Source organism: Dermacentor andersoni, chromosome 5, assembly GCF_023375885.2.
Source record: "Dermacentor andersoni chromosome 5, qqDerAnde1_hic_scaffold, whole genome shotgun sequence".
Classification (NCBI taxonomy): Eukaryota; Metazoa; Arthropoda; class Arachnida; order Ixodida; family Ixodidae; genus Dermacentor; species Dermacentor andersoni.
In genome coordinates this window covers 137,710,099-137,736,499 of record NC_092818.1, presented here as the reverse complement: position 1 = coordinate 137,736,499, position 26,401 = coordinate 137,710,099, and the positions used below count along the sequence as shown (strand labels likewise).

The following is a 26,401-nucleotide window of genomic DNA, read 5'->3' as shown; positions in this document are numbered from 1 at the left end:
TCGCCCCGCCCCCCGACGGCAAAACAAATAAATTATCCCCAGACGAAATGGGAATCGGAACAAGCGAAATCCCTTGTCGGTCAAATCTCAAGTACCAGGTGTGTCACGCGCGCTCTAAGCTCGGAACTTGAAACGTGCGCCGCTGCTCCTGCCGCGCTGTTAGGCCATTTGGTTAATCGAGTTCTTCCACCGCGCACGGCGTTACTAAGGCACCCGACCGACGGTGCTTTTCCAAACACAGGGGTCTCGCATGTGCGCTTGCCAGGAGAGCACGGCGTGTGGCCTGCCGTAGAAGTTTGGTTGGGTAGTATGTGTCTACAATCTATAGGGTGTTCCAGCTAACGTTAAAACAGCTGTTCAACAAAAAAAGAAAAAAGGAAGGAAGGAAGCAAGGAAAAGAAAAGATATTTAAAATATGCGATGCAAGATACGATTTTAGGCCATACGGTGTTCGGTCACCAGACCTCTGACGACCGATGCCTGCAGGTCTTGCAAATATATCTTGCACCATGTTTTTAAATCTTGTTTGTCATTGAACAGCTTGGCTAACTTTAGCTGGGATAGAAGGTATACACCACCGCATTTACACACGAGAGAGCCACGGCCATGTAATTTTCATAGCTTTTTTTTTCTCCTGGGTTTTATTAAGCTCTAAAATAAGAAACACGTTGAAATATGGGGGTAACCGTCTTGCACAGCTCCACCTTACGAAAACCTCCTACATCGAAAGCTATATGGCATTGCACAGGCAGAAAGAAAACCAGGAAAAGCAGGTTGCCTGTCGCATCGGTCACAAACAGCAAAGGGACTGTGGTTTGCTTTGTCTTTGTTTCCTATTTTTTTTTAAACAAAGAATCGCCATTGTGATGGCCACCAGGTAGAAGCTTTACAGCGTTCGCCCCGCGAACATAGAGAGAGAGAGAGATGAAACACGGGACAAAGGAAATTAATCTGCGGTCGATAGGAAAGGCGTAAAGCTACTGTCTCAATGGCGGCGCAGAGGCTTCTGAATTTGAAAAGGAACGGCAATAAAGGCTCACAGCAAGACTTGTACCGCGTGAACGCGCGCGCGTACGCACGCATCCAGACGAATCCGGTGACAACCATTAAAAGGTAGAATAATAATAGTAATAAAACAAGACGAATCCACAGCCAGACACGGACACTGCGTCGCACAACGACGGAAGAGGACGGGAACTGGGGTTAGTGCAAACCGACGCCAAAGTAAAGGGCACCTTCCCGCATGAGACACGTAAGAAAGATATATGGCAGACGACTGGTATAAATGGGGTAGGGGGAGGGGCGAGAACGTATGCGGGCAGCAGTGTTCCTCTGTGAGCAGCATTCCCAGTACACATTTACGACAAAAAAAAAATAAAAAAATAGAAGAAAGGGGTGCGGGGGGGGGGTGGACAAGAACGAAACGCCAGGCCAGACGAAGAAAGTGAGTAAAAGGAAATACGGGAGAAAGTTGGGTTCGAGTGAGATGGGGGGGGGGGGGGGGGGGGGGCAGATCGCGTTTGCCACTGCCGCACGTTGCGTCGACACCGGCGATCCCGAGCAAAAAAGCCGGCCCATGGCGACGTGCTGCACTATGCTGCGCGCGGTCGTACAAGAGGCGGACGTGCCGTTGCGACGGGCACACGTATACACACGCGTACACGCTCGAGGCCAGATTCGGCGGACCCTAGACACGGCCTCGCACGGACGCGGTCTCCCAGGGCGACGGCGGGGGCCAGCAGGACGTGATCCCAATGCGCGGACACGTCGCCGCGGGCCCTAATCGACGCCAGCAACGACCACGTCTTCGATGTTCGGTGCGCGCGCGGCCCAAGGCGCGGCGCTTGCGCTCGAATTAGGCGAATGAATGAAGCCTCGCCGCGCGCCTCCCGAGGCATAACCCGGAGAGATCGGTCGACCAGCTGAAACCCTTCCCTCGCCAGCTCGAGTCTCTCGCTCTCCTCTCGCTTGGGCGCTTTCTCTTACTTGATTTCGTTGCCTCAAACTGTGCCAAACACCTCTTATTTAGCTTTAACTTGCCATGCTTTCCATTTTGCCCGCTACATATTCCCTTCCCACTTGTCGCGTCGTCTTCGACGTAAGAAGCTCCATTTTCGCATTCTTAATCACGCTTGTACACAGGCATACGCTTCCAGCTCACGTTTAGCATTCTGTAAGGTATACCAGCGTCGCTGGTCACGTTACTAATGCGTCGTCACAGAAGGACCCGACACGCCCCCTGCACTTCTTTCTCAACGTAGCGGCAGTTTCCGATCGAAGTCACGACCATTGCTAATTAAGGTAACGACGGAGTGCTGCATATCTCTGTAGTTAACTGCGCCACGAACAAAATGGAAGCAAACCGCTAAATCATAGCCCGTATTTCGCGCGGGGAGGTGCAGTTAATTGACGCTTGCAGTGCCAGGGCATTTTGACCGACATCCGCGCGAGCGAACTGTGCTATCGCGTGAGTCGTCCTTGCTTAATTTATGAAACGTTGCGCGTCAGAAGGAATCTTTCCACCAATACCGCGCAAAATACTGTCATCCGACTGACAAGCAAACGAAACAGTTAAATTTAGCCGACTTCCGCGTCGATGTTTATTATCCCATTTCCCTGCTCCTCAACAAATCCCACATTCGGACGCGAAAAGGAGTTTCATAAACGATGCTCGTTAGGCATGAACGAGGATACGGAGAGCAGGTAAACTCGCATCTACAAAACCTGCTTATCACGCGGCACAAAAGGACGACATTCAAACGCCCAAAGTTTCAAAGACGCGACACGACGCAGCCAGTACTCGCAGTCACAGTAGATTCGATCCCTACTTTCGAAACGGGCCGCGTCACTTGCAACAAACGAGCGATCCCTCGGGCGGCGAGTGAATGATCCTCAACAAAAATGAGACGCTTCGGCGAAAGCACCGATCCAAGCTAACGTATTTCCCTACAGCGCCATCCACTTACTCTAACAAAGAATGAAGTTACACGCGCATAATTCAATAATAATAATAATAATAATAATAATAATAATAATAATAATAATAATAATAATAACAACATGAGAAGACAGACAGAAACCTACTCCGTTAATTCCCTGTTGGCAGTTAAGCGACCAAAAAATGTTGCACTATGAAGTGTTACGACACGGGTAATTACAAGGCTGTGTGTTGCGCAGCGCATGAATGGTATTGGGGGAAAAATTTGAGGAGAAAGATTTTTTTTTCTTTTAGAACAATTCTAGAACCATGCGCTGCGTAAAACACCGCAATGAAATATCACCGACTCGCCCAAGCAACAGCCTTGTAGGGTAGAGGTAGAGACGCCATTTTCTGCAGCCCTTTAGAGAGCACGGCTCGGCGCCTTGGGGGTGGAGCGAAGGACATAAAGAGGGAAAGAAAGATTACAAGTTTAAATTAGGTTTCAAGAATGATGAAGACCGCCACGACTGACGCGGCAGAACCTGTATCCAAATCAGCCGCTATTAACTAACTTAGCAAGGTGGCTGATTGGGCAAGTTGGTGATTTAACCTCGCGTTTTAACCTCGTGAGTTAATCACGCTTAACCTCCCGCTGTACACTTACGAGTATTAAATGAAAGTATTAATTGAGACTGCCAAGCAACATGCTTTTTTCCGCCTTCTTTCTTCTAACTAATCATAACTTCTGGTAAATATTCCTACTGATTACAATATTTCAACTAGAACCAAAGGACACAAGTAACATAGGTGACACGTTTGGACTAGTCTGCTCTGCAACTACCACGCTTATTCCTTGTTGCTTCAAGGGTCATTGCCGGGAGTCGGCGCGACTCGTGACCCCACGTGGAAGCACGTAAGCAGCTCACACTGAAAAGGAATCTCCGAGAGTCAAGGCCGCTGCTTAACGGCAGCGTCGCCAACCAGGAGATATTGGGAAAGGGGGGCCCAATCTGCACTGCAACCACGGAATGGATCGGAACGGGTCGTCTCTCTCTCTCTCCTTCGCGCACCTTCGCACTCATGCAGCCATTGTTCTCAGCAGTGGGCCACTCGAGCACGGCACTACAGCGAAGACAAAACGGCCCCGGATAACAACGGCCGCGCAAAGTACGGCGCTGTCGGGGAGCCACTGGAGAGCGCGAAGAAAGATGCTCGAGGCACTTCCTCGAGACGCTTTCTCGAAGAGAGCAACAATGCAGGCGCCGTCGTCTTCAACGGCGCCTGCGGTCTGCGCGGGGAGGCTTGACAGCGACCGCTGAGAGGTTCTCGAGCACCGAAGAATTCGCAGACCGGTGAAAAGAGAGCAAACAATGGAGAAAGATATAAGCGAACAACGTCCGTGTTCCATCCGTGTCTCTGCAGTGATTGTCCAGATATCTAAACTTGAAATCGTGCACTGTGTGGAGGGGAGAAAAAACGGGAAGGAGGGGGAGGGGTAGCCACAGAAGACGCCACACGGCAGGAAATTGCTTAATGACAGCCCGAATCGAAGCAATAATGTCGGCGGCGCTTTATAGAAATAGCTGCACCTTTATGAATGTATATACAGTGCTCAACGATTGAAACGCGATAATCCGACCGTATACGGCTGCCGGCGCTTATCGGGCCACCAGGGGGGGCTATAGGTGATCGCCGGGGGCACAGGGTGCATCGATGTACTCCTCTCCACGAAGCGTGGGAGGAGGTGCGCATTAAGGCACCCCAGCTGGGGGACCCAAGGCAATCATAATGCGCCGAATTATCTCTCGTTTTCATCGTATATACCACAATACATCAGCTCCGTGTCTCCAGTACCGGCAGGTAGCGCAAGCGCCGGCTGCCGCCCGCTCCGGGTATCACGTTTCAGTCGCTTAACACTGTATATTAACACCGTAAGGTAACAGGTTACGCACGTTCTCTATACGATCAACTTATTATGTAACTCTAGTAAATCTCGCTTCTTAGCCTAATTTAACCAGCGAAATGTGAGTGTCACCATTCCTTGATCCTTCATTCGCAGCATACAGTCGCGAATGAATGGAAAATAATACACGCGTCAACATCGTGCTCCGGCTAACCACGTTAACCTAATGTTTCCGCCACGCAGCATGACACAAGGCTTCACACGTCTCTATACAACCGCCGTCGCAGGGACGCTTATCACTCCTCTGGTTCCCGTGAAATTCTAATCTCTCCGTATGGCCTAGTTCGTCACCCAGCGCTACAGCCGTGACTACCGCGAATTGTGCCAAGTCACCAACGTCACCTATCGACCCGGTCGACCCTGTGGGGCCGTACGCTCATTCGCAGACCGCGTGCTGTACGAACAGATAATGGCCTAACTGGCTACCGGCTATCAGCCCCCATCGATTTAAGCGCCTCGACGGCTGCCCACTAGCACGCTCAGTTGAAAAGAACGAAGTTTATAATTACCGGGAGATACAGGCGAATAAAATGCCGCCCCCTTCCTTCCAGTATGCAACGAGAGGTGGCCGAAAGTAAGTGCGCGAGGGGAAAACGAGAAAGATAAGGGGGCAGGCATACATACACGCTCCGCATCTCTCCAACGGCTCACTGCACGCGCCGTAATCTCTGTCCGGTGCACGCCGAGAGTGAAATATCGGTGTCCGAGATTTCTGAGAAAAGGAAGTGGAAGAAGCGCGCATTGTCTCTTGTGTCGAGGAACAAAAGGCGAATCCGTAATCATGCAATCTCGAGAGATAGTCGGCCTCTCTTTCCCTTCTCAGCTGTGACGAGTCGGCCGCACCATCGTGTGCGTCTGCGAAAAAACCATTTCACAGGCGACCGTGGCGCCATAGTTGAAGACGCCGCGCACTCGAGACATAAAACGTGCAGCGAAGTGCTGAACGTGGGAGATACCGCGATGCTGACACAGTGCGCAGCACCAAAGAAAGGACGGCGTCCGCCTCACAAGACTCATTGTGACTTCATTCAAGCTGAAAGCACAGGGGAGTAAGAGGGGGGGGGGGGGGGGGGAGGTGGCTTGTTAGCTGTGTGTGAATACACAGCTACTCGCTATGGTTTTATCATTAACTATAGATGGCTTGCACTGACGTCATCGTTGCCGCCGTGCTAGTGCACTTGCACGGTGAGAGGCTGGGTCCGTGACGTCACGTGAAAGCTATCAATATAGCAGCTCCAAACCACCTACCACGAAGGCGAAGCCTTCCACAAAAATGAACTGTTATTCGAGCGTCGCGGTTCAATGACGTGTCGTGGTGGGTACTGACTCGAAGGAATGTAACTTTCGCGAGCGAAAGGCGGAGCGTCAAAATGATGCCGTGGATAAAGAAGACCTGCATACAACGAACATCCGTCTTGGCAACCACCGGAGAGAATATATATCAATGCGAATAATAGAAAGATGGAAGTGAACTAGGTACAGGAGTAGGGGCAATGGCAGGTTACCCGGGCAGGTAATCTCGACTGATGCCTAATTTTCGTTTCTTCTTTTTTTTTTCTTATGTAACTGTTTTATATTCTGTAATATGTAGATACAATATATCGTTCATACCTACATCAAGTAAAAATGAATTTTCACACGTTCCAGCTACCAGTTTACCAGCCTCGCCCGATTTATGGCCCATCCTTCAGAATGAGCTATACGTCCCCAGGTCAGTCAGGAATAGCAACTTTCGGGGATGCTTTTCACATTTGCCTGACGTGACGTTATGCGCGGCGCCTCACTGAAGCGACGGGCGTTCTGTGCGCCGGCTTAGCCAATCAGCATTCACTGAAAGGGTTATTCCCGAAAGAGATCGACCCAGAATACAGCCCTTAAAGGCGAGCGAATGTATATCAAAAGACGCAAGCGCGCCAACTTAAGGCCAAGTAGAGAACACGTAATGTGTCGGCTGTGTCACTCCCAATTTGCCCTGAAAAGAAAGAAAAACTCACCCTCTCCATCTGACTGCCGTCCTCCTCCCCCCCTCTATTTCACTAAGAGGCCCTCCCAGACCAGACAATGCAATCTAATCGCAACTGCACACCAACGGTCGAGATATCGGCTCCGATCGACAAGTCTTTTGCTTCGGCTGCCTACGACGCGGCCGGACTGCAAGAACAGCACACGCGAGTGCGGCCGCAAGTTTCGCGAGCATATATACGGACGCGCTCCCGACGGCCTGCTTTCACTCTCGGCGAGCAAACGCCTCCCGTCCTTTCTTTTTCATCGTTCGATGGCGGCAATGAGCCTTCGCTAATTGTTATAGAATGTTAATGTTAATTATAGAACTTATCAAACGTTAACTATCACATTTAGAGGCCCAAACACCAGAACTTGCGGCGATTTATTTACACGCTTAAAAGGCAGCGCTCCACCGGCCACGTCAGACAGTCGCTTCTACCCTCCTACTATCTTGTGCCAGATACAGTGCAAATGAGATAATCAGACCGCCTTTAGCTTACTGTGCGCCCAGCGCCACAGCGGACTTTAAGCGGGCAAGCAAAAAATCCCTATCGGGCCTTTTGTGTTATCAGTGCGCGCGCTTGAAGTGCCCAAGGTCCCCGAAAGCATTTTGCTATTGCGCATTGCAAGTTCACTATTCTGCGAAATATGCAATACCTCTATAAGCGTAGTGCACTAAATATGTCGTTGTTAAACTAATCCCGCTAGCTTGCTCTATAGTTCCAGCTGAAACAAGGCGGCAAAGCGTTCTCTAAGTCCCCGGTGGCTTTATAAACGGCCAGGCACCTCCGAAACAATAAGTGGTAGAAGACACATCTGTACACCACTTATGCCTTTCAGCAAGCGCTCTATAGCCGACATCCCCTACACTCTTAAAAAAGTTTGCAGCCTTTGGAGCGTATCTTGCCCCGCACGATAATCGTCATCTGCCTTGCCCGCATTTCCTTTCATTAACGCTGCGCGCCCTGTACTTCCAGGTCACGAACGGCATGCGCGTTATCAGCGTGACATAACATTCTCCAGAGGAAAGTAGCGAGCGCAGAGTTTTCAGGAAAGGAAACGCGAGCAAGGCAGATGACGATTATCGTGCGGGGTAAGATACGCCCCAAAGGCTGCAAACTTTTTTAAGAGTGTAGGGGATGTCGGCTATAGAGCGCTTGCTGAAAGGCATAAGTGGTGTACAGATGTGTCTTCTACCACTTATTGTTTCGGAGGTGCCTGGCCGTTTATAAAGCCACCGGGGACTTAGAGAACACTTTGCCGCCTTGTTTCAACTGGAACTATAGAGCTGGAATCTATAGAACTATAGATTATCGTTGTGGGAAAAGATAAGCCCCAAAGGGTGCAAACTCTTTTTGAGAGTGTAACTGATCGTCCAGGAGAGTCATACAGTGCAAGATCTCGCTACAATGAAAGACGGCAGATACATGGCGATCAATGGACGCACCACAGATGCGGATGATGAACCGCGCAAATGCAAGGTACGGCGTTGAGTCTATACAGTTTTAGGTCGGCTGTTTCTTCGCTATCTCCCCTGTGTATCTATCTGTACAAATTCCAGCTGCGCACGTTATCCGCCGAAAGAATGCGCAGAGCGCGTGATCGACAGAAACGGAAACGCCAATGCGCCCCGGCGCAATCAAGAGGCAATTATCTGAAATTGTCGACAGATCCTGAACGCAGCGATTGGGACGTCGCGGTGTTCGTACCCTCCCGCTTCCGAATAACTATATTGCAAAACGACGACACGTCGAAAGACAATGCACCCCGCCCCCTCCCCACGTACCGATAACGGTTCGTCAGTCATCAAGCTACATTACGATCGCGATAACTGAGGGAATGGTTGTTTTCATTGTTATAATCAACCGAGTCGAAAATGGCCTTTATTATCACCTCTAAATCACTATTCTCACCCGGACATGAGCAGCGGTAACACTAAAAACGTCATGTAAGGTCGGTGACCAATTCAGCAGCAATTCATTGATAGACGACCGTCCGATTGAACAGAAAAATTAAAAAAGAAGAGAAGACGGGCGGTTGGGGGGGGGGGGGGGGAGAAGCCTTTCCAACTGCTTCCAGAGAAGACTACCTGCGAGAGGCGGCTTGTTTATCTGCCTTCTTTATTCTTTAATTGTCTGCTTCCACAATCCGCAAGCCAGCGGCAGCTGCAAAGTTATATTCCGCAATCCAAGTAGCGGTTTCAATTGTGTCGAGCCCAAGACTCGTCTTCATTGTAACGTTTCCCAGGGATTCACGTACGCACGCAAACACACACACACACACACACACACACACACACACACACACACACACACACACACACACACACACACACACACACACACACACGCGCGCGCGCACGCACGTACGCAAGCACGCACGTGCACAAACAAACCAACAAAGCGAAATTCTCCAAGTTGGTCAAAGTTGGAGATCAATCAGCCAAAGGCACGACGTTCGCATTGCAGAACACCGAAAGCAAAGAATAAAAATACAAAACGCGTAAACCAAGAAGCACGCGAAGTGATGTGCGCGAAGTGCAAAGCCTTGAACGCGCGCTATACCGTAGACGTCACAGTCCATAAAGAGGGAGGAACAAGAGCAACCCTGGCCACGGGTTACAGCTCGGTGACGTATGCAGCGGCTACTGAAGAATGCTTCTCACGCTTGCCGGCAACTGCAGCTTACGTTACCGTAATGTTTACCGGGAAACGCTGGCGGCGAACGCTATGCACGAAGGCGAGCTCTTTGATAGAAACGCGGCTTCGTGCGTGCGCCGTTCCCGGAGGTATGGTGCACGGCCGCGCGAAGAAATTATATCATTTTCAGGTTTCTGATATTGTTTTGCACTTTCTCAATATTTGAGTCTGGAAAGATTTAACATAAAAGGCTTGCGCTGCCGGTGTTTTGTTTCATGACATTTGTTTCTGGGCTGTCATTCTAAAAATTCCGTGGAATAACTTTGTTAACAATGTAAGACAAGGTACGAGCAACTTCAGTAATAGAATGGTGTGGCAATATAACCCGCATATACCACATGTCATATAGCAAGGCGTGGTATACAGATACACCTAAACATATCCGCCAATTTTCGCTCACGGACAACTGCGCCGACGCCGGCGTCAAAACCAGAATTTCTGCGTCACGGTGCCCTTAACGCTATAGCGCGTTAAAAACAGGCAAAACCTACCCCACTTGAAACTTTCAGACGGCGATGATAAAGATCGCTACCCTGTCGCTGCAGTGCTCTGTTCGCAATAAAGAAGACGTAATTTTTTCTCTTCGTAGGGTTACTTTCCTACGAGGCTGTGTTGCAACACGACACGATAATGGATTCCAGCGGAGAAAACAGTAAGACGTCAGGCGTCCGCGAGTTGAAAGTTGAAAAGAAAATCCAGCTTGGTGGGCGGCTCTTTGCTCTGTATGCATCAGCCAGAATGGAATGAAAGCATGCTTTCTGTTGAGCGTAGTGGCGAAGAAATAATATACTATCGTCAACCATCAGTTGAATACCAAAGCAAGTTATTATACAGCTCTGAAAGGCTTTCAGCAAGCCCAGCAGGCCGGTTGCGCTCTCAATGGCACTTTCATAGTGCTGCCCCCTCTCTCTCTCTCTCTCTCTCTCTCTCTCTCTCTCTCTCTCTCTCTCTCTCTCTCTCTCTTTCTCTCCCGTGACACGAACGTACCGCCACCTCGGTAAGAAATTAGAAGACGCAATGACGTGGTTAACTAAATCAAATAAAAGCAAACCGAACATCCTCGTTCATATATTGAATTCCGTTGGGCCAACGGGGTAACTGCAATGCAGAGGCACCGCCGAGCCCGGCACAAAACGTCGAAAGAGCATGCAGTTGCGAGTGCTCATGTTATCACGACGGATCTCGTCATTAACGAAGCACAACCGAACAATGGTCTTGGACATGGACATGGTCTTGAGAGCGTGTTCTGTATTCCATTGTGTAAGTGAGATGTGACAAAAGGCGCACGAAATTGGCACCTCACAATCGGACAACCAATGAGCAAACTCCCCCACCTGTACAGTTCAGCAGGTCACAAAAGGCGCCAACGCGGCTCAAGCTCTAGCGACTACTTAGCAACATCTCAGGAGTAATCGTCATGCGGAATGCCCACGCTAATCAATAAGCGACTGAACGCACATCTGTAGACGTATTTCGCTCGCGTCTTAAGACATGATGAAAATTTACTGCATCAGTCGAAAAGTAGTAACTGGGACAACAACCAACTACGCGGTTTTCCGGTGTGGCGTAAACCAACTATTACTCCTACAAGCCGCGCCGGAACTCGTCAGTAAACCATGCAACAAGCACCGCGTGACGACGAGAGCTCGCACCACATACGCGGAGCAGCCGGCTGCGGGTTGCCAAGGCTGGGGCCGAGCCTAGCAACGCTTCGCGAAGCGAGTGGTGGTGCCATCTAGCAGCACTCCACTGAAATGCGACGCGATACCGACGACGCCGGGCGACAGAGGGCTCTTCCTTCGCCCGTTTTCTGACCGATCCGTTGCCAACCCGAGCAGCCGAGGACTCTCCTTTCGCCTTTCCTGCTCTTTCCTCCTGGTCTCCACGTGAAATATTCCCGCGGATCAAGGTTACGTAACGACAGGACCGAGTGGTTTCGGTGGACGACGGTGACGCAATACCCATGCGCCTGCGCTTTGTCCAGGGCTGCCGAGAAGGAACGTTTGCGGACACGTAACCACAAAGGAATAGCCATCGTAGGATGTTAATGCGTAAGTTTTCGAACAGTGCAGCTCAGGCAAACGTCGCATTCTCGACTGGTCACTTCCAGGGACACTTCCACATTTGCGTAATCTTCTTGTTCCTTCTCCTCTTCGGGGAATTAAGGGGCCAAGTAGTTATGAAGGGCAGGTGCCGCGTAGTTCTACCATGGAACCGGAATTTCCAGACCAAGTGTCCGAAAAAGAATATCTTTAAAAAATATTTACTTAGCAAAAAATCTACTTGTCATTGAGCATCTCTACGCTCCCGCTTTCTCCCTGGCACATCTGATATCCACAGAGCGGACTAAAGCTTTAAGCTGGAACCACGCACTGAAGGGCAGCCGACTTACAAAATTTTTCAAATCGTCCGTACAGAACTGAAGACGACGTTATCGTCACGATTCTGCTCATGCAAGAAGACACGTGCAATCTCTGCTTTGCCGAGGAGTTCCAACTGGCTCGTTCCGTTATGCAGACGAGACTCTAGAGGCCTGTATCTGCAAGCAGTAGGTCGTAGCGTTGAGTATACCTCAAGTGCTTTCAGGAACATCCTCCATGCCGCTTTTGACATGCAAAAGTATATAGCCGCATGACCCCTATAGCGAGCTGCAGTGACACGCAAGGCTTGTGGCGAGCCCCAGCGTCGGGACTCGCTACCGTGAAAGCGAAATGCCAATTAAATGAATATAAAAAAAAAAGAAAGACGAATTGTCATGCGAAAGAAACCGCCGGCCCAGCGTTGTCGCGCACGTGTCCAACACAACGGAGTATAGGAGGAAAAGAGAAAATCGCAACAAACGGCGAAAGTCCTCGGCGGCCCCCAAGGGAAAAGAACAAACGAAACGTCACGCGACATTTCTGCGTAAGGAAAAGTGGCGACCACCCCCACTCGCTCTTTTTTTCTTTTCTTTCCTCATAGCAGCAACCGCTCAGTGCACGCCAAGAACCCGTTACGACGCATGGTGGACGCGTAGCCGCGACGCAGAACTTCAGTTATGCAGGAATCAGACGAGGAACGAGACAAAACGATGGGCGGGGACGCCGTACACTCAAAAGTGCGAGGATACAGCGGAGGTCCGCAAATGGTCTCCGAGATTTCAACATTTCTTTCTTTCGTTAATTCATTAACGTCCCAAAGTGACAAAGACACTGTAAGAGACGCCGCGGTCGATGCTCGGTACACGAGAGTTCTTGCATTACTTCTCCATCGGAATACAGCCACCGCAGCAGGGAATCGATCCCGCAACCCTCAAACTCAGCAGCAGAACGACAAAGCCATTAAGATAGCGGCGGGTCAACATCTGCTTAATGCAAATGGCGGGCGCCTTATGGGGAAACCATCAGACGCTCCAAAAGGACCCACTGGTTTGACTGCGACCTCACTTCATGCATACTACATGACGTCAAACCGAAGTTAGTTTTGACAATGATGGTACTCGAACCCTGAACTTCAATAGCTTTCAAAGAAAAAAAAGGAAAGAAGTCACGAACGCGCACGCATTCTTCTGCATAACCACAAAGCGGAAACGAAACGGCATAAGAGCGGTGGGATGGCCTGGCTGCTGGCAGCGCAGGGTCGTCGGGACATCACTATCGATACTCCTCAGGCAGTTTATAGGCACGCCCAAGCGCCGGCTGCACGTACCTACAGAATGCGCAGGCGGAAAGGCATGGAAGACGTGGCCACCAGGGGCGGATCACATCCAAGCGTCACGCGTGACTATGCACAAGCAACTTGAGTCCGGCACGCACGAATAACAGTTGTTGCCATGTAATTACGCGCCTTACGAATAAGGACTCTTTCGGAGTCCTTTCACAATCGCCATTCGAGAGAGCCTTTACGCATTCCTCCTCTCTCACCACACTTCCCTTTTCGGTAACGGAGACTGCCTGGCGGCCAAAACCTAATGTGCCCCTTCCCAAACCAACCCTCCTTGCAGTCGCTTTCTTTCCACGACAGCCCTGTCGCTCGATATGCTGGTGCAACACCACCGCTTGACTCTGCAGCTGTTCATCCAGAGTACTCGTAGAAAAGCCAAGAAACAAACAACGAAAACAGCTGCAAATTAGGCTTATATTACGCGCATTACAAGAAAGAAAGAAAGAGTTGTTTTGTAGCAAACGTAATCGGTTCGTTACCGAATTATCCATACCATCCGCGCCATCGGCAGTTCTAAGGCCGCCATCAAGCTGGTGAACAACACTGTGTGGTGTCAAATTGAATCCTCAAAAGATACTAACTTCATCGTTCGCTTGGTCAGACACATTAAGTTACAAAAACATGCAATTCTTTTGCGATTGTAAAGTGCACCGCAGGAACGAATGGAGAAACTCGGAAGACGCAGGCCAACTTTACGTTGACATAGCGTCCTCTTATTATCCGTTTTCTAACTTATTTTTCTTCTCCTGTTTCACCACGAAGACACAGAGGCAGCAGCACAAAAACGATGAAAATTCGAAATTCGTCCCGAGCCGCCATGTACACTAAGCTTCAGTCTCCTTCAGTCGAAGACAGCCCAAGGTCATCGCATTGCTAGCTAACCACGTGCCTCGACACGAGCAAAGGATGATTTTCCGTTAAGACACACGCGTTCGATGTAGTAGCAGTGGTTTTCCTCCGCCACGTTTACCGAGGCCTAAGTCTTCCGACGCAAGTGCAGTTTGGGTATTCAAAGAGAAGCAGAACGAGCTACAGGCTCATAAAACACGCTTCACCGGCGCAACCAACTACCGAGCTTGGGATGACCCGAACCATGCGTTCAAATAAAGGAGACACGAGAGGGTGCATGCAACTCACCCAGGTCCACAGGGTACAGCATGGTGTTCACGTCGAGGATGAGGTCCATCTTGAAGGACTCGCTCTCGCAATGGAGGCGGCTCACTGCACGACAGAGAAAGAAAGCAAGAAATTAGGATGAGGGTAGTCAGCTCGAAAGCACGGGCAAGCTAATTGACAAAGCAGACGCACACCGCTACTATAGGCACCGCAGTGGGAGACCCTACAGACGCATTTGTGCGCATGCGCACTGGGAATAACAGGCGCAGCGTACCTTCAACTAACTCTATCCATGTACACACCTCAGTTTGCGTGAATTCTGAATACACTGCCACTGCTCGTCCCTCGTCGGCCTACAGTCTACCTAGTCAATCTGTTTGTTGCCCGTTCGGCGACAAAGGGAAAAAAAAAAAAGGAACTGAAGGTAACTAGCGAAAGTAACGTGACTATGCATACGACGGCAGTCAAGCAATTATTTATTCCGCGTACACTACAATATGCAAAACGGAGAGCGAAAGATGATGCTACTATTCCCTAACTGCCCGATCACTCGTAATATGTCTGGCTTTAATGGAGGTACTTAAGAGTAGCGTAGACGCACGGAGGTGATCTCCCGCTCATCGGTAAAGCGCCTTGTTACTACTCAGACCCATGTGATTTCACGATTTGTTCAACCTCGTGAAAAGTGGCAGCTATATGATGCCTAAAGCGGATGCCCATTAGGGACAGGTATTCTACAGTTCATGGTTCCAATTTAGGCTATATGCTATGAACGCTTCAGCGCTAATAAGATGTTCTCTATCGAAACCAAGAGCGCTATATAAGTCAGCATTAACCACCTCACACGTGCGCATTGATGGACTGTTACGCCAAACAGAGGGAAGATATGCACCCGAACACAGAAGAATGCGGACGGCAACAGAGGCACAAATGGCCACGCCTTGTGGCACGCCACCAGCAGGTGTCGCCGATACGAAGTAGCTAGCAAAAATCCAGGCCATCGTGAATCGAAGACACGCCGGCAATTAGTCACCACAAAAATATTTCTTCGGACAACCCGCACGAATTTAAAACTGAAGGGAGAACTATTCGTTCTTACGGCAACGTGTTTAAAATTCATGGGAAAATCCACACATCGCGCACAATACAGAGAGGAATGCGTGGATACTTAATAGACGCACATATCTAAGTCCGAGTTACTTCGACGTGGCTTCCCGATTTTTCTTTTCCTTCTTTTTCATCACAGCATTTTGCTGATGTGTGCGCAGTACACATGGGCTTAAATTGCGTGACGTGGGTAGGCAGCCTTCATACACACACGCGCGCTCTGACGCTGTGCAGGGCGTAGGCAGGTGTGCGTGTGAAGGCTGCTCCTTAGACACAGAAGTACGCAGCTGCCCTTTAGTGGCACGGCGGCGCGTCTCAAAGATTGAAATCAGTGTAAGCAGGTTCCATGGGATAAAGCGCATTAATACGCGTGTTAACCAATTCAGAAGTGCTTATAACAAGACAAACATAGCCGTCCATGTAACTTATTCGACGTTCCGCTAAGCCGTTAGCAACGCAGGACGTAGTGACCAACAACGACTGGTATGCACGGAGGTCAGCGCACGAAATCTGCAGAGAACAACGCATTTGTCCTTTGACTGCTCATCACGACAACATTTTAAAAGAACTTATTCAACGCGTGCGGCGAGTGAAAGCTGAAAATCGCTGCGCAGAAATGACGCTCACAAGATGGCGTAGTTGAGGCACAAAGCTGGTCTAGCAGTTCGTTTCTCGAATAGTGTGACACACTTATATTTGCAGCGCTAAAGACGCAGCGCAGGACGAAATTGACGGTGTCCGTCTTGTCTATCTTGTTACGCTGCGTTCCGCCCATTTAACGCTGTAATTATAACGCACAGCGAAAGATGGTGGCTGAAACGCGACTACCGAAATAATCCAAAACCGAAACCTACACACGTACTGGGACAGCAACAGAAAGGGACGCCAAAGCACAACGTGAAAAAGCGTGTACGTCCAAGAAAGCAGGCGCGCATCCACTCGCTCTGCGCTTGTCAATCTCGAGCAGAACGCCTTTCGACAATGTGGCCGCCAAGTCCTGATCTTGCCTTAATTCCTACAAAACGCATGCCGTTCTATAGGTTGCCGCAATTGCGGCATAATTAGGCAGATCGGCCATGCTTTGCAGCTCGCTTTGAGGCGCTGCAATTCACTCTTAAGTTGCATTTCTTCGGGTGGAGCGGCACTGTTTTCGTCAACTGACTACGCCACGGCAGTGGTCGCGTTTTATATATAGGGCGCCACGGTACACTGCCAAAAACTCGACGCACGCCTAACGACCTGACGCGTCTGGGAGACGCAGCCGGAGGAGAAAAAAATTGCAGGAAAAGAAAAATGAGAAAAGAAGAACAAATGTGAGGAGGTATAGCGAACCGCTCGGGAGCGAATGCCTAAACTGCTCGCGGCTCTCGCGCAGCACTAACATTCGTGTGGGAATCGGCCAACCGGACATCGACGAGGCCTGCACGATGTGAAGGCCTTCCGTCGTCGCACGCAAGAATATATTTGTCATTTCCCGTGCCCCCTTGCAAGCCCTTCGCTCAGCGCTTGGTTTTTTCGAAGAGAATACCAAGGAGCCGGGATTTGGGGGAGGGAGATCAAGATTCTGAGCGAGCGGGAGGGTGCACTTCATCGCCAACCCCTAGTTCCTTGTTGGACGGGTTCCATGTTTCTACCACCCTTTCGCCCGCTCGGAGCCACGTGAGCAACCCCACACGCAGCGGCAGCTAGCCCGGAGCCCGCAGACAGCGGTGGGACTTTTCCTATCCGTGCTCTTCTTCCGTGCCCTATATGTTTCCTCTCTTCAAGCACAAAAAAGAGAGAGAGAGAGAGAGAGAGACATTTTTTGTGTTTCGACAGACGCGTGTACGCACTGTCGTCGAGGCGAGTGAAATACGACGTGGAAGGACTCCAGCGACAAGAAGCGCGCGAAGTGAAAAGAAGACAACCTCCGAAGCGTCATAAAAGTCATGCGAAGAGAGTTTCAAGTAACGAAGCCCGAAATGAGCACGCAAATACACGTGCACGACACAGGCGCTCTGCCTGTCCTTGTCTCAAGACGGGACGGTTTAGAACGGTGTGCATGCGCAAGCAGCAAAACTTCTATATTCGTCGTGCCCTTAACCTTACACGTTAACCCAACAACACGTAGCACGGAAACGGAATGCAAGCATAAAAGCCCGAAGCCATGAAAGCGCTTACAGTCGAGCGCATTTGCGAGAGAAAGAGAGGGAAACAGAGAATAAAGATTTATTTACAAAATTAGCTGAGACTTCCTCTACCCTCACAAGAAGGATTGCCAAATAGCTTTGTAAATAAAAGTTTATTATCTCTCTCCCTCGCAAATGCGGTCAAGTGTAAGCACTACCTCGGCTTCAGGCATCTGTGCCCGATCTCACATCACGAACGCCAGGGACTCGGTCCGAATCTTCTGCCAACGTTAAAGAAACTTTCCTAAGCGATCGCAATGTATTTTGTTTTGTTTTTTTCGCGTCGATGTTTTTAGCGGTTCCTTCGTCGCTAGCGCTGCGCCCGAGCGGAAGACGTCAACGCACCTGCAACAGAACTCGTTCCGACTCTTCGCAGTTAAGAAAAGGAGATAACTTGATGTGCAATCCCGAGAGAGATACCCAAGCAGAATCTCAACCTCGGCATCCCGGTCGACCGCCTCCAAAGTGATGCGACCCTCGCTCCACTCCAGAGAAAGCTAAGTCTTTGTCCCCATCATGAAGATACCAGAAGGACACGTGACGGCTATTCTGAAAAACTCGGGGTCCCCGCGTGAGCATATGTTACTGGAAATAATGCCCCACACTCAGGAACGCAGCCAAGCCGCGGTCGGTTCTTATGAACTGATTCAGAGTGTCTCGCAGGACTTGTCTTAATGATACGACTAAAATTCACCAAACACCCTCAGCACAATCCGAAACGCAGCGTCAACTTCACGACAGTTTACATATAGGGTTCTGCAGGATGATCATAATTAAGGACAGCAGGATGCCATCACACACCTTGAATGCAAAAAAAAAAAACAATTTCAACTATCAATCAAACAGGCAAGTAAATCAATCAACGTCTGAGGCAGATACAAACAAGCATTAGGTTTACTTCAGCCTATACGAACGTACCTCCGCGTACAAGCTTGCTGTCGGACCTCGGAGCATCGCAGCACCACAATACGAATTTGCATGCAAAACGTAGCCGAGGAAGCAGCCGGTGAAAGACAAATTGACAGTACGAGAAACGAGACGACGAGAAGTAACAAAATACATACGGGAAGCGCAGCGGCAGTCGCTTACGCACGTGCAGATCGCCGTCTGCGGGAACCGAACGAGACAAACAGGAAGACAGAGGAATGCATGTACAGGACGCGCGGGCCGGAACACGTTCAGCTGCAGAGGAGAGACACGCGCAGCCGAAGAGCCGTACGGATCGGATAAAAGAAGAAAAAAAAAAAGGACAGAAATGCGGCAATATCTTGTAAGGAAAACAAGGAATGTACCGCAGTAGCAGCGGTGAAGAAAGTTCCTATACCGCGACGAGCAACAGGTTGCAAAACTTACGCCGATGCGCTAGCGGGAGGAGCGAGTGTTTCGCAAGATTTGACGGCACGTGTACATACCATCGCTCAGCTGGCGTGTGACCAGCGCACAAATATCAGTGGATTTTATAAAGCGATCCCGTATATGAAACTTCAGCCATGTTTCGCGGCCGTTGGTTGGGAATGGTGTTTCGAGCGCGAAACCGGCCGATTGGCCGAGAGATGTGGTAAACGGATCTTCGCGAAAGACAATGACGAAGACGTTTACCGAATGTTAAAATGAGAAGCATGGTTTAAAGAAAGAACCTCATTACACGGACCTTGCCCATAGATGTCCCCGGGTATGCTGTAAACTGTATTCTGCCCCATGGTTTTTTGTAAAGCAAGACATGTTCAGTGGAAAATGCCGATACCACCGAGAGACCGATCCGAGAGTATGTCCGACAGCATTTCTTAAGGGGACACTGAAAGTAACATAAGTAGGCTAGATCAATAGATTATTCGTGTAGAAGTCTCATCGCCGTTTTCTGTGCCCAAATATGCCACTCTGTTGCGTAGAAACTCGTCGACGAAAGACCCGCTGCTGCTCCTCGATTTCAACCGCCCACGCCAAAACAGACGAGTTTGCGTAATCTCCGCGTGACCTCCCTCTGTGGCGCGGTCTGTGAATCAGCCACAGCTGACGCCGCAGGAGAGGTAGCACCATAGTCCACAACAGGTGGCGTCATTCGGTTTCCCATTTTCGTGATATTCTCGATTACAAAACTCTGACCTCGCTACGAATGGCGAATTCGTTTTTCGAAAAGCCTAATCTTTCAATTTAGCTGGACTAAATATTTTTGCTTTAGGGTCCCTTTAAGCAACATTGCAGGGCCACGGATCAAATCCAATCGGGAAAGCCGCCCGTCGAACCACAAAGCCAGTGCACAGGTATTTCGTAGCTAAACCTTGGATAGGGACTTCACTGCTCCATTTTTTCCCTCCTAATCTACTTAGTCGTTGCGGAGCAACGTTTGGCAAGCTCCAGTGTACAGGTGGCGGGCGGCAAGCCGCCCCCGCCACGCGTCTCACGCAAGTTCCGCGCTCTGGTACCGGCTTTTCTTGGCTCGAGGAAAGTCAGCCCACAAAATGAAAAGAAGAAAACAAATGTGGGTGTACGGGGAACGCCTTGCAGGCTAAAGAAATCGATCGGCGAGAGCTGCCAAGCGCACGTCAACCGATGACGTCAATGGTCCCTGTCCCTCCGTCAGGCCAACCATGACAGAAATCGGGCTCCTTCCGGATTCGCACGCAAGGAAACCACGGAGAGAGTAGGAGGCGGTAATGTGAACTGAAATATGCCGACGACGAAGGATGACACGTGCAATATATAAAGTCGGCAGACTACCTACGAAACACATAAATGGGTTTGTTTAGTCGATCAGTCCACAGGTTGTCGATACACGTTCTATGGAGTGCATAGAAAATTATCTATAGACCTACGGATTGCCTAAATGTGTGCAGCATGTCATGCCACCATGCGCTTTTCTATCACTTTCTTTTTCTTTTCGTTTGCACAATGACAACGATGGCCAAGCTGATGGCAATTACGAAAGGGAACTCCACTACTCACCAACCCTATAACCAAACCACTAACGATCGCCTCTGGGCCCCCACAGTGACCATTGAGAAGCTTTGGAAAGCATTCGTAACTAAAGCTGGGACAGAACCACCTCATGGCTGGCGACCCCATAGCCTTCTAACTCCGTACGTTCCTCCGAGAGAAAATCTGCAATTCGGCTACGTACAAACGGGGGAAAAGCTCGCAAGGAGAAAGACACTGCAGCCGATCTGGTTTCTATTTCCGCGAGCGAGCCAGAAAGTACAGGCCCGAGGAGTCTAGAAAGACAGTTATCTGGCGGCGCACTACAGCCAGACCACGCCGCGGCTTCTCGGCACGAGAGTAGAACGTAACGGCGGGCCCAATGCTCCCGACCAAGAGCGCCATCTCAGCGCAGCAGCGCGGCTTGCAAGCAGCGCAGAAAAGCGTGCCTAAGCGCTGCTACTGCCGAAAGTGCACTGGTACAAGGGGAGAGAGGCAGGAAGGGAACTTGGGCGTCTCGCCCTCCTGGCAGCAGCAGCAGCCGCTGCTGTAGTGCTGGTGGCTGTGCTGGTTTTTTGTGCAGTAGCAGTGCTCTGCCTCACTGCGCCGCCGAGGGGCAAGGTCAAGCGGCCATAAAAATAGCGGCGGCGGAGCCGCGAGGAAGCATCACCGTCGTTATGTAGTACCACCACCACCACCGCTGATGCCTGCGCATCGCCACCCAAGTCACGGGAACGGCCCGACGCTGGCCAGCAAAGAAGCGACGGAGGAGAGGGGGGGGGGGAGAGAGAGAGAAACGCCGCGCTGCGAAACAGCCCCAGCAACTACAATAACTTGGCGAGAACGTTTCCTTTTATTTGTTCCTTTTCCTTTTTGACGCCTTTTCTCTCTTGTTCTGACCGCTTCCTGCTGAGAGTTTGCCAGCGCGAAGAGCAAACGAGAGCTCCTCCGCGGAACGAGTTGCGCAAGCAAGAAAGGTGGAGGAAATAAAACTAAAAATGGAATGAGCTGCGGGGTGTGAAAGCGAACGGAACAGTCAGCGCTCAGATGTAGGTAGTACAAGCCGGTGAGGTGAACCGTGCGACGGAAGCCGGCCGCTTACGCCCGCTACTCAAAACAAAGGGCGCTGCACGTGAGTTTTGAGAGAGACGAAAAGGCGCATTAAGCCATCGAAAGAAAGAGCGTGGTTTCTAAGAGTTGGTTGGGTAAGAGCAAAGCTTCGCCGCGAGCGCCACAAGCATCTTTCGAGTATTTTGCGGCAAGAGCAAGAAGGCGAAGGGAAAGACAGACAGATGATTGGAAGCGGCGTAAACGTGAATACCGAAATGAGACGAGATCGCTTCGTCGTATAGCTCGAGGGCGAGGCAGGAGGAAAATGGAGTCGCCTCTCGCTAAATCCATAACGACGTCGCCAGGTACGATAACGCGCGGAGCCACATCAGAGCGCTGGCGCCATTTGCCAGCGCTTGCTATGAGTTGGGAAACGCTGCGTGACTTCTCACCTTCGAGGAGCGTGTGGCCTTCGGGAAGCGTGCCAGATTCTGGGTGAAACGATATATGTCTCGACAGCAAATGTCGAACACGTTAACAGCGCGCTTCACAACTACACAACTAATTTTATCATCATCGCGATCCGGTTTCACAAACTAGGCGGATAGATGAATCGGCATTCGATCAGAGAACACAGTGTCCGTACCGCGAAGCGAACGAACGCTTGCCAGAAAGGTCTACAGTAAAATAAATAAATAAATAAATAAAACACTCCACGAAGGGAAACAGCTAGGTGAAACAGTCAAAAATGCGAGAAAGTACTTCGAGGTCAGCGAAGTCACGCTGACGAAATCGAGCTGAGGCTTGAGCGCGAAATTGAGAATAACCGAGCAATTTCGGACAATTGAGTTAAAGTATGGGCTGCTGAGAGAATGATTTAAAATTGCACACTGATCTAGTGCGGCTCTAAAGCGTCCCCCTAAATGTGATTTCTCTTCTTCGCACGTTTAATCTTTAATGTGAAGGTTTCTTTGCGAACCTTCGGGGACTTCCTCGACCGTGGCAGCTGGCTGCTGCTGCTGTCTCGCCGAATAGGTCACACTTAAAGAAAGAAAAGAAAATTACATGCCCGACGGCCGGATCGAACCTCGGTCCAAGATCGCAGCAGCCCCGTGATCTAACCATTAGGCCGCAAAAATATGCATACTTCTACCGTGCCAACGCGAACTAGGTCTTTCAGATGATCGCCGCGAGTGTCGGATTGCGTAGCACGTGTGCGCACGCGCCAACTTACGTCAAAGGCGCAAGAATAAAACGAGCAAATTTATGGCATTTGATAAACCGGCTTCGCGAAAGCTTCGCTTCACATGGATTCCAAGACGCGCGTTGGATCTGCATTCGATCCACCCCAACACCCCCCCCCCTTTCTTTTTCAATATTCTCTGAAAGCTTTTAAACTCCTTTCCCCCTCCCCACTATTTATGCAGAGTAGCATGTCACCGGCGGTCTTATGCACGCCCGCAAGAATACCTTGTTAGGAATGGCCTGCCGAGGTGGCAACGTGCAGGTTATTTCAGCCCGCTGCACGTGTTTCGATCCACCCGCGGTGGGGGCGCCCTTCAGAGAACCAGCGAGGACAGCGCTAACCAACCGTGAACTCCCCAGGAGAACAGGGGAAAGGCAGCTCTGGAATTTAGAGGCGCCGGCTGGGGTCGGGCGTGACCACCTTGCTACGGGAACGCAGGACAATGGACACCACGACGACTGCGCTGCAAAGGTCGTCTGCCCTCGGAGGGGGCACTGAAACCTGTGTGTGCGTGTGTGTGTTTGCAAACCGTCCCGCAGAGAGGCGGCTTGTTTACGATGCCGTCGAACGTTTTGCCTCACCTAGGGATCTAGGGAACACAAAGTGGATATAACCAGCTGTTGTCGGCGGCTAGAGTGTGCTCGTCGTCGTGCTCTGTGCTCGTCAATGTACTCGTGAGCTGTGTGCTCATTTGCTGTATGCTTCGTTTTGCGGGCTCCATTTGGCAGTCACTCTAGACCGTGTAAATGTATCCCATGTTCAACTGTAAATACTGCAAATAAACCCTGTTCACCTAGTTCCTCCCAAGTTCCTCTCTACGACCTTCAACCCTTACAAATGGTGGCAGCGGCGAGATCGTCCGACAACTCCTACAACCTGCATTCCAACAGAAACGCTCTCTCTCTCTCTCTATGCATGCAAAGAATAGGATGTCGCCAGAAGGTTAAAAGTGGCGGCCCCAGAGCTGCGAGTGATGGGCTTGAGGTTAGCGCGAATGCATTGCGAGCGGACGCGCATATTTCTTAGATTAACACGGCAAGAGGACCTTGGAAAAGCTGGTATGCATTCGATCTTGGGGACCCAGCGCCTACACAAGATCGAGGTACAGTTAAAGATGCTACTCAAAAGGCGCATTGCGACTGGGACGGAGACAAACAAACACAAACCACATCACAAGCGCTGGTTTTAGAGAGAAAAGAGCCAAATGTAGAAGAAATATGTGTCAGTACAAAACTTTCATTTGGGCGAGTTGGTTCGTGGCTATTCAAAAGGCTTAGCGCGACACGGGACGGAGAAAAAGAAACGCAAACCACATCACAAGCGCGAGGATGCACCAGCGTTTGTCTTTTATTTGGTTGTCTCTCAACCTAAACAGTCAAGGAAAGCCAGCTTTCTGTCAGGGTATATGTCAGAGTCAGAGTTTCTGTCAGAGTCAGCCACTTCTCGTGCAATTCACGCCCTACAAATAACGCGCGAGTTGCGATCCCATCGGGTCCCCACTCGGCATGAGTTATTATGCATACACAAGTGAGCTGTGTGAACAACACTGAGATTCCTACATGTAAACACGATCATCATTCGTAGACCGTTTACGTTTAAGACGAGGCTTACGCAAATGAGTTGACACGCGCCCTAAAGAGAGAGAGCGCACGGGGAACAAGTAACAATAGTTATCGGGAATTATAATGCCACCACATTATTTACAGAAAAGGCTAGACGTCTCACTGTATGCATGCAGTGACGCCGTACGCGCGAGCTTTTTTTTTTTTTCTGTATGACCTTTGCAGGGCTCAAACTACGAGCGTAAAGGTCACACAAAGCTCGGCATTGTAATTATACTCCGACACTTTTTCTCAGAAGAGGCGCCGCGACTGTTTTGCTCACTGTGCTACGACAATACCGCAGTATTTCTTTTTTTTTTCTTTTGTCGTGTTTTATATATCGTGGAGAGAGCAAGCAAGCATGCATGCGCGCAGAGCGCGAATGGAATACACACACACATTAAATATATATATATATATATATATATATATATGTTGAGGAGCAATGCACACCACTGAAAGAAGGCCGCGGAACGAATGACCTTACGATATAGCGGAAGGAAACGCCCTTCAGAAGATCTTTTTAGGAATATATCACGAAGGCGCCGGCAACCAAAGGTTAAGTGTGTGAATTCTGCGAAAAACGCGACAGTGAGAATAACGCGCCAACGTGTTCGTTACTGCTAAGTGTAACACAGTGGCGACGACGGTAGCATAGCCTATTTTACCGCGAAGCTGTTTACGGCTCGTGTTACCTGCATTTCTCGTGTCCGTCAACAAATCTGTGCGAGCAAAAATTATTATAGTAAGCAATGGCTCGTGCCACTGCTCGCGAGTTCGTCGTCGTCTCCTTCCACAGTTGTCTCTGTTGCCGCTCGTCATGACAGCGTTCCCATACTGCCCCTTCCTTGCGAAGGCGTTGACGGCACTGGCCCTCTGCTGGTCGGTGCGGTGATTTCGGTCTCAAATTCTTTGCCTCAATATGTCGCGAAATGCAAACACGAATGCACACAGCGAATGTGTAACACGAATGAACGCGGATGTAGAAAAATAAATATAAAAATAAACTTAAGCGACCAAGGCGTTTCCAACACATTTCATTCGACCACAAGAGGCTGTTATATTTACCAGCACTACTCCTCCCAGCCGTTCACAGGCACCACTGCGGCGATAAAGCACTCCATAAATCCAGGCTGAAATTTTCTACCGGCCCTAATGTTAGCACTACAGACCATCCAATCTGCCCAATAAGGCGGCAGCCTATTTCCCCCAAGATAACAAGGCTTACTGAAGGAACACGCATGTTCATATTTCGCATTTAAAGCATAGCTTGGCGGTGGAAATGCATTATTGGGTGCCACGAGAAGGGAAGCGCAGTCGAGAACGGCAGAAAACTAGGTGGGGCGATGAAATTAGGAAATTCGCAGGCGCAAGTTGGAATCAGTTGGCGCAGGACAGGGACAATTGGAGATCGCAGGGAGAGGTGTTCGTCCTGCAGTGGACATTATATATATATATATATATATATATATATATATATATATATATATATATATATATATATATATTATTATTATTATTATTATTATTATTATTATTATTATTATTATTATTATTATTATTATTATTGCGCGCCAGCACTTCAACTGCGGTATAACGTTCAGTCGCGCGGTTCAGCGCGGCGCAGTCACTACACATATGTTATTGCATGCTGCCATTCACTTTCAATTTATTTCTCCGCAGACATCCCTTACGCCTTCCTCGGCTCCGTATCTGAGGCCACATAACGGCTGCCGCTTTAACCAGCGCAAAACCTGAACTCGCTGAACCAGCGCCCGTTTACCCATTTCGTCACTTCTCCATTTCCCGCCTTCGCGCGAAAACCCCCTGCCGGCAACACGCTTCCACTCGGGTCATCATCCAGAATTTCGCAAGCGCGACTTGGTCGATCCGCAAGTCGGTACACCTCTCA

At 49.9% G+C, this 26,401-nt stretch overlaps 1 protein-coding gene across 1 annotated transcript in view; it reads right to left on the bottom strand.

The window, feature by feature from the left end:
• Polr2H (DNA-directed RNA polymerases I, II, and III subunit Rpb8) overlaps positions 1 to 26,401 on the bottom strand; it is a 126,044-nt gene that overhangs the window by 49,671 nt on the left and 49,972 nt on the right. Inside the window, exon 2 of the mRNA XM_050178686.3 lies at positions 14,426 to 14,509. Within this exon, the coding sequence (XP_050034643.1) occupies positions 14,426 to 14,509 (84 nt within the window). The remainder of the gene's footprint in view (positions 1 to 14,425; positions 14,510 to 26,401) is intronic.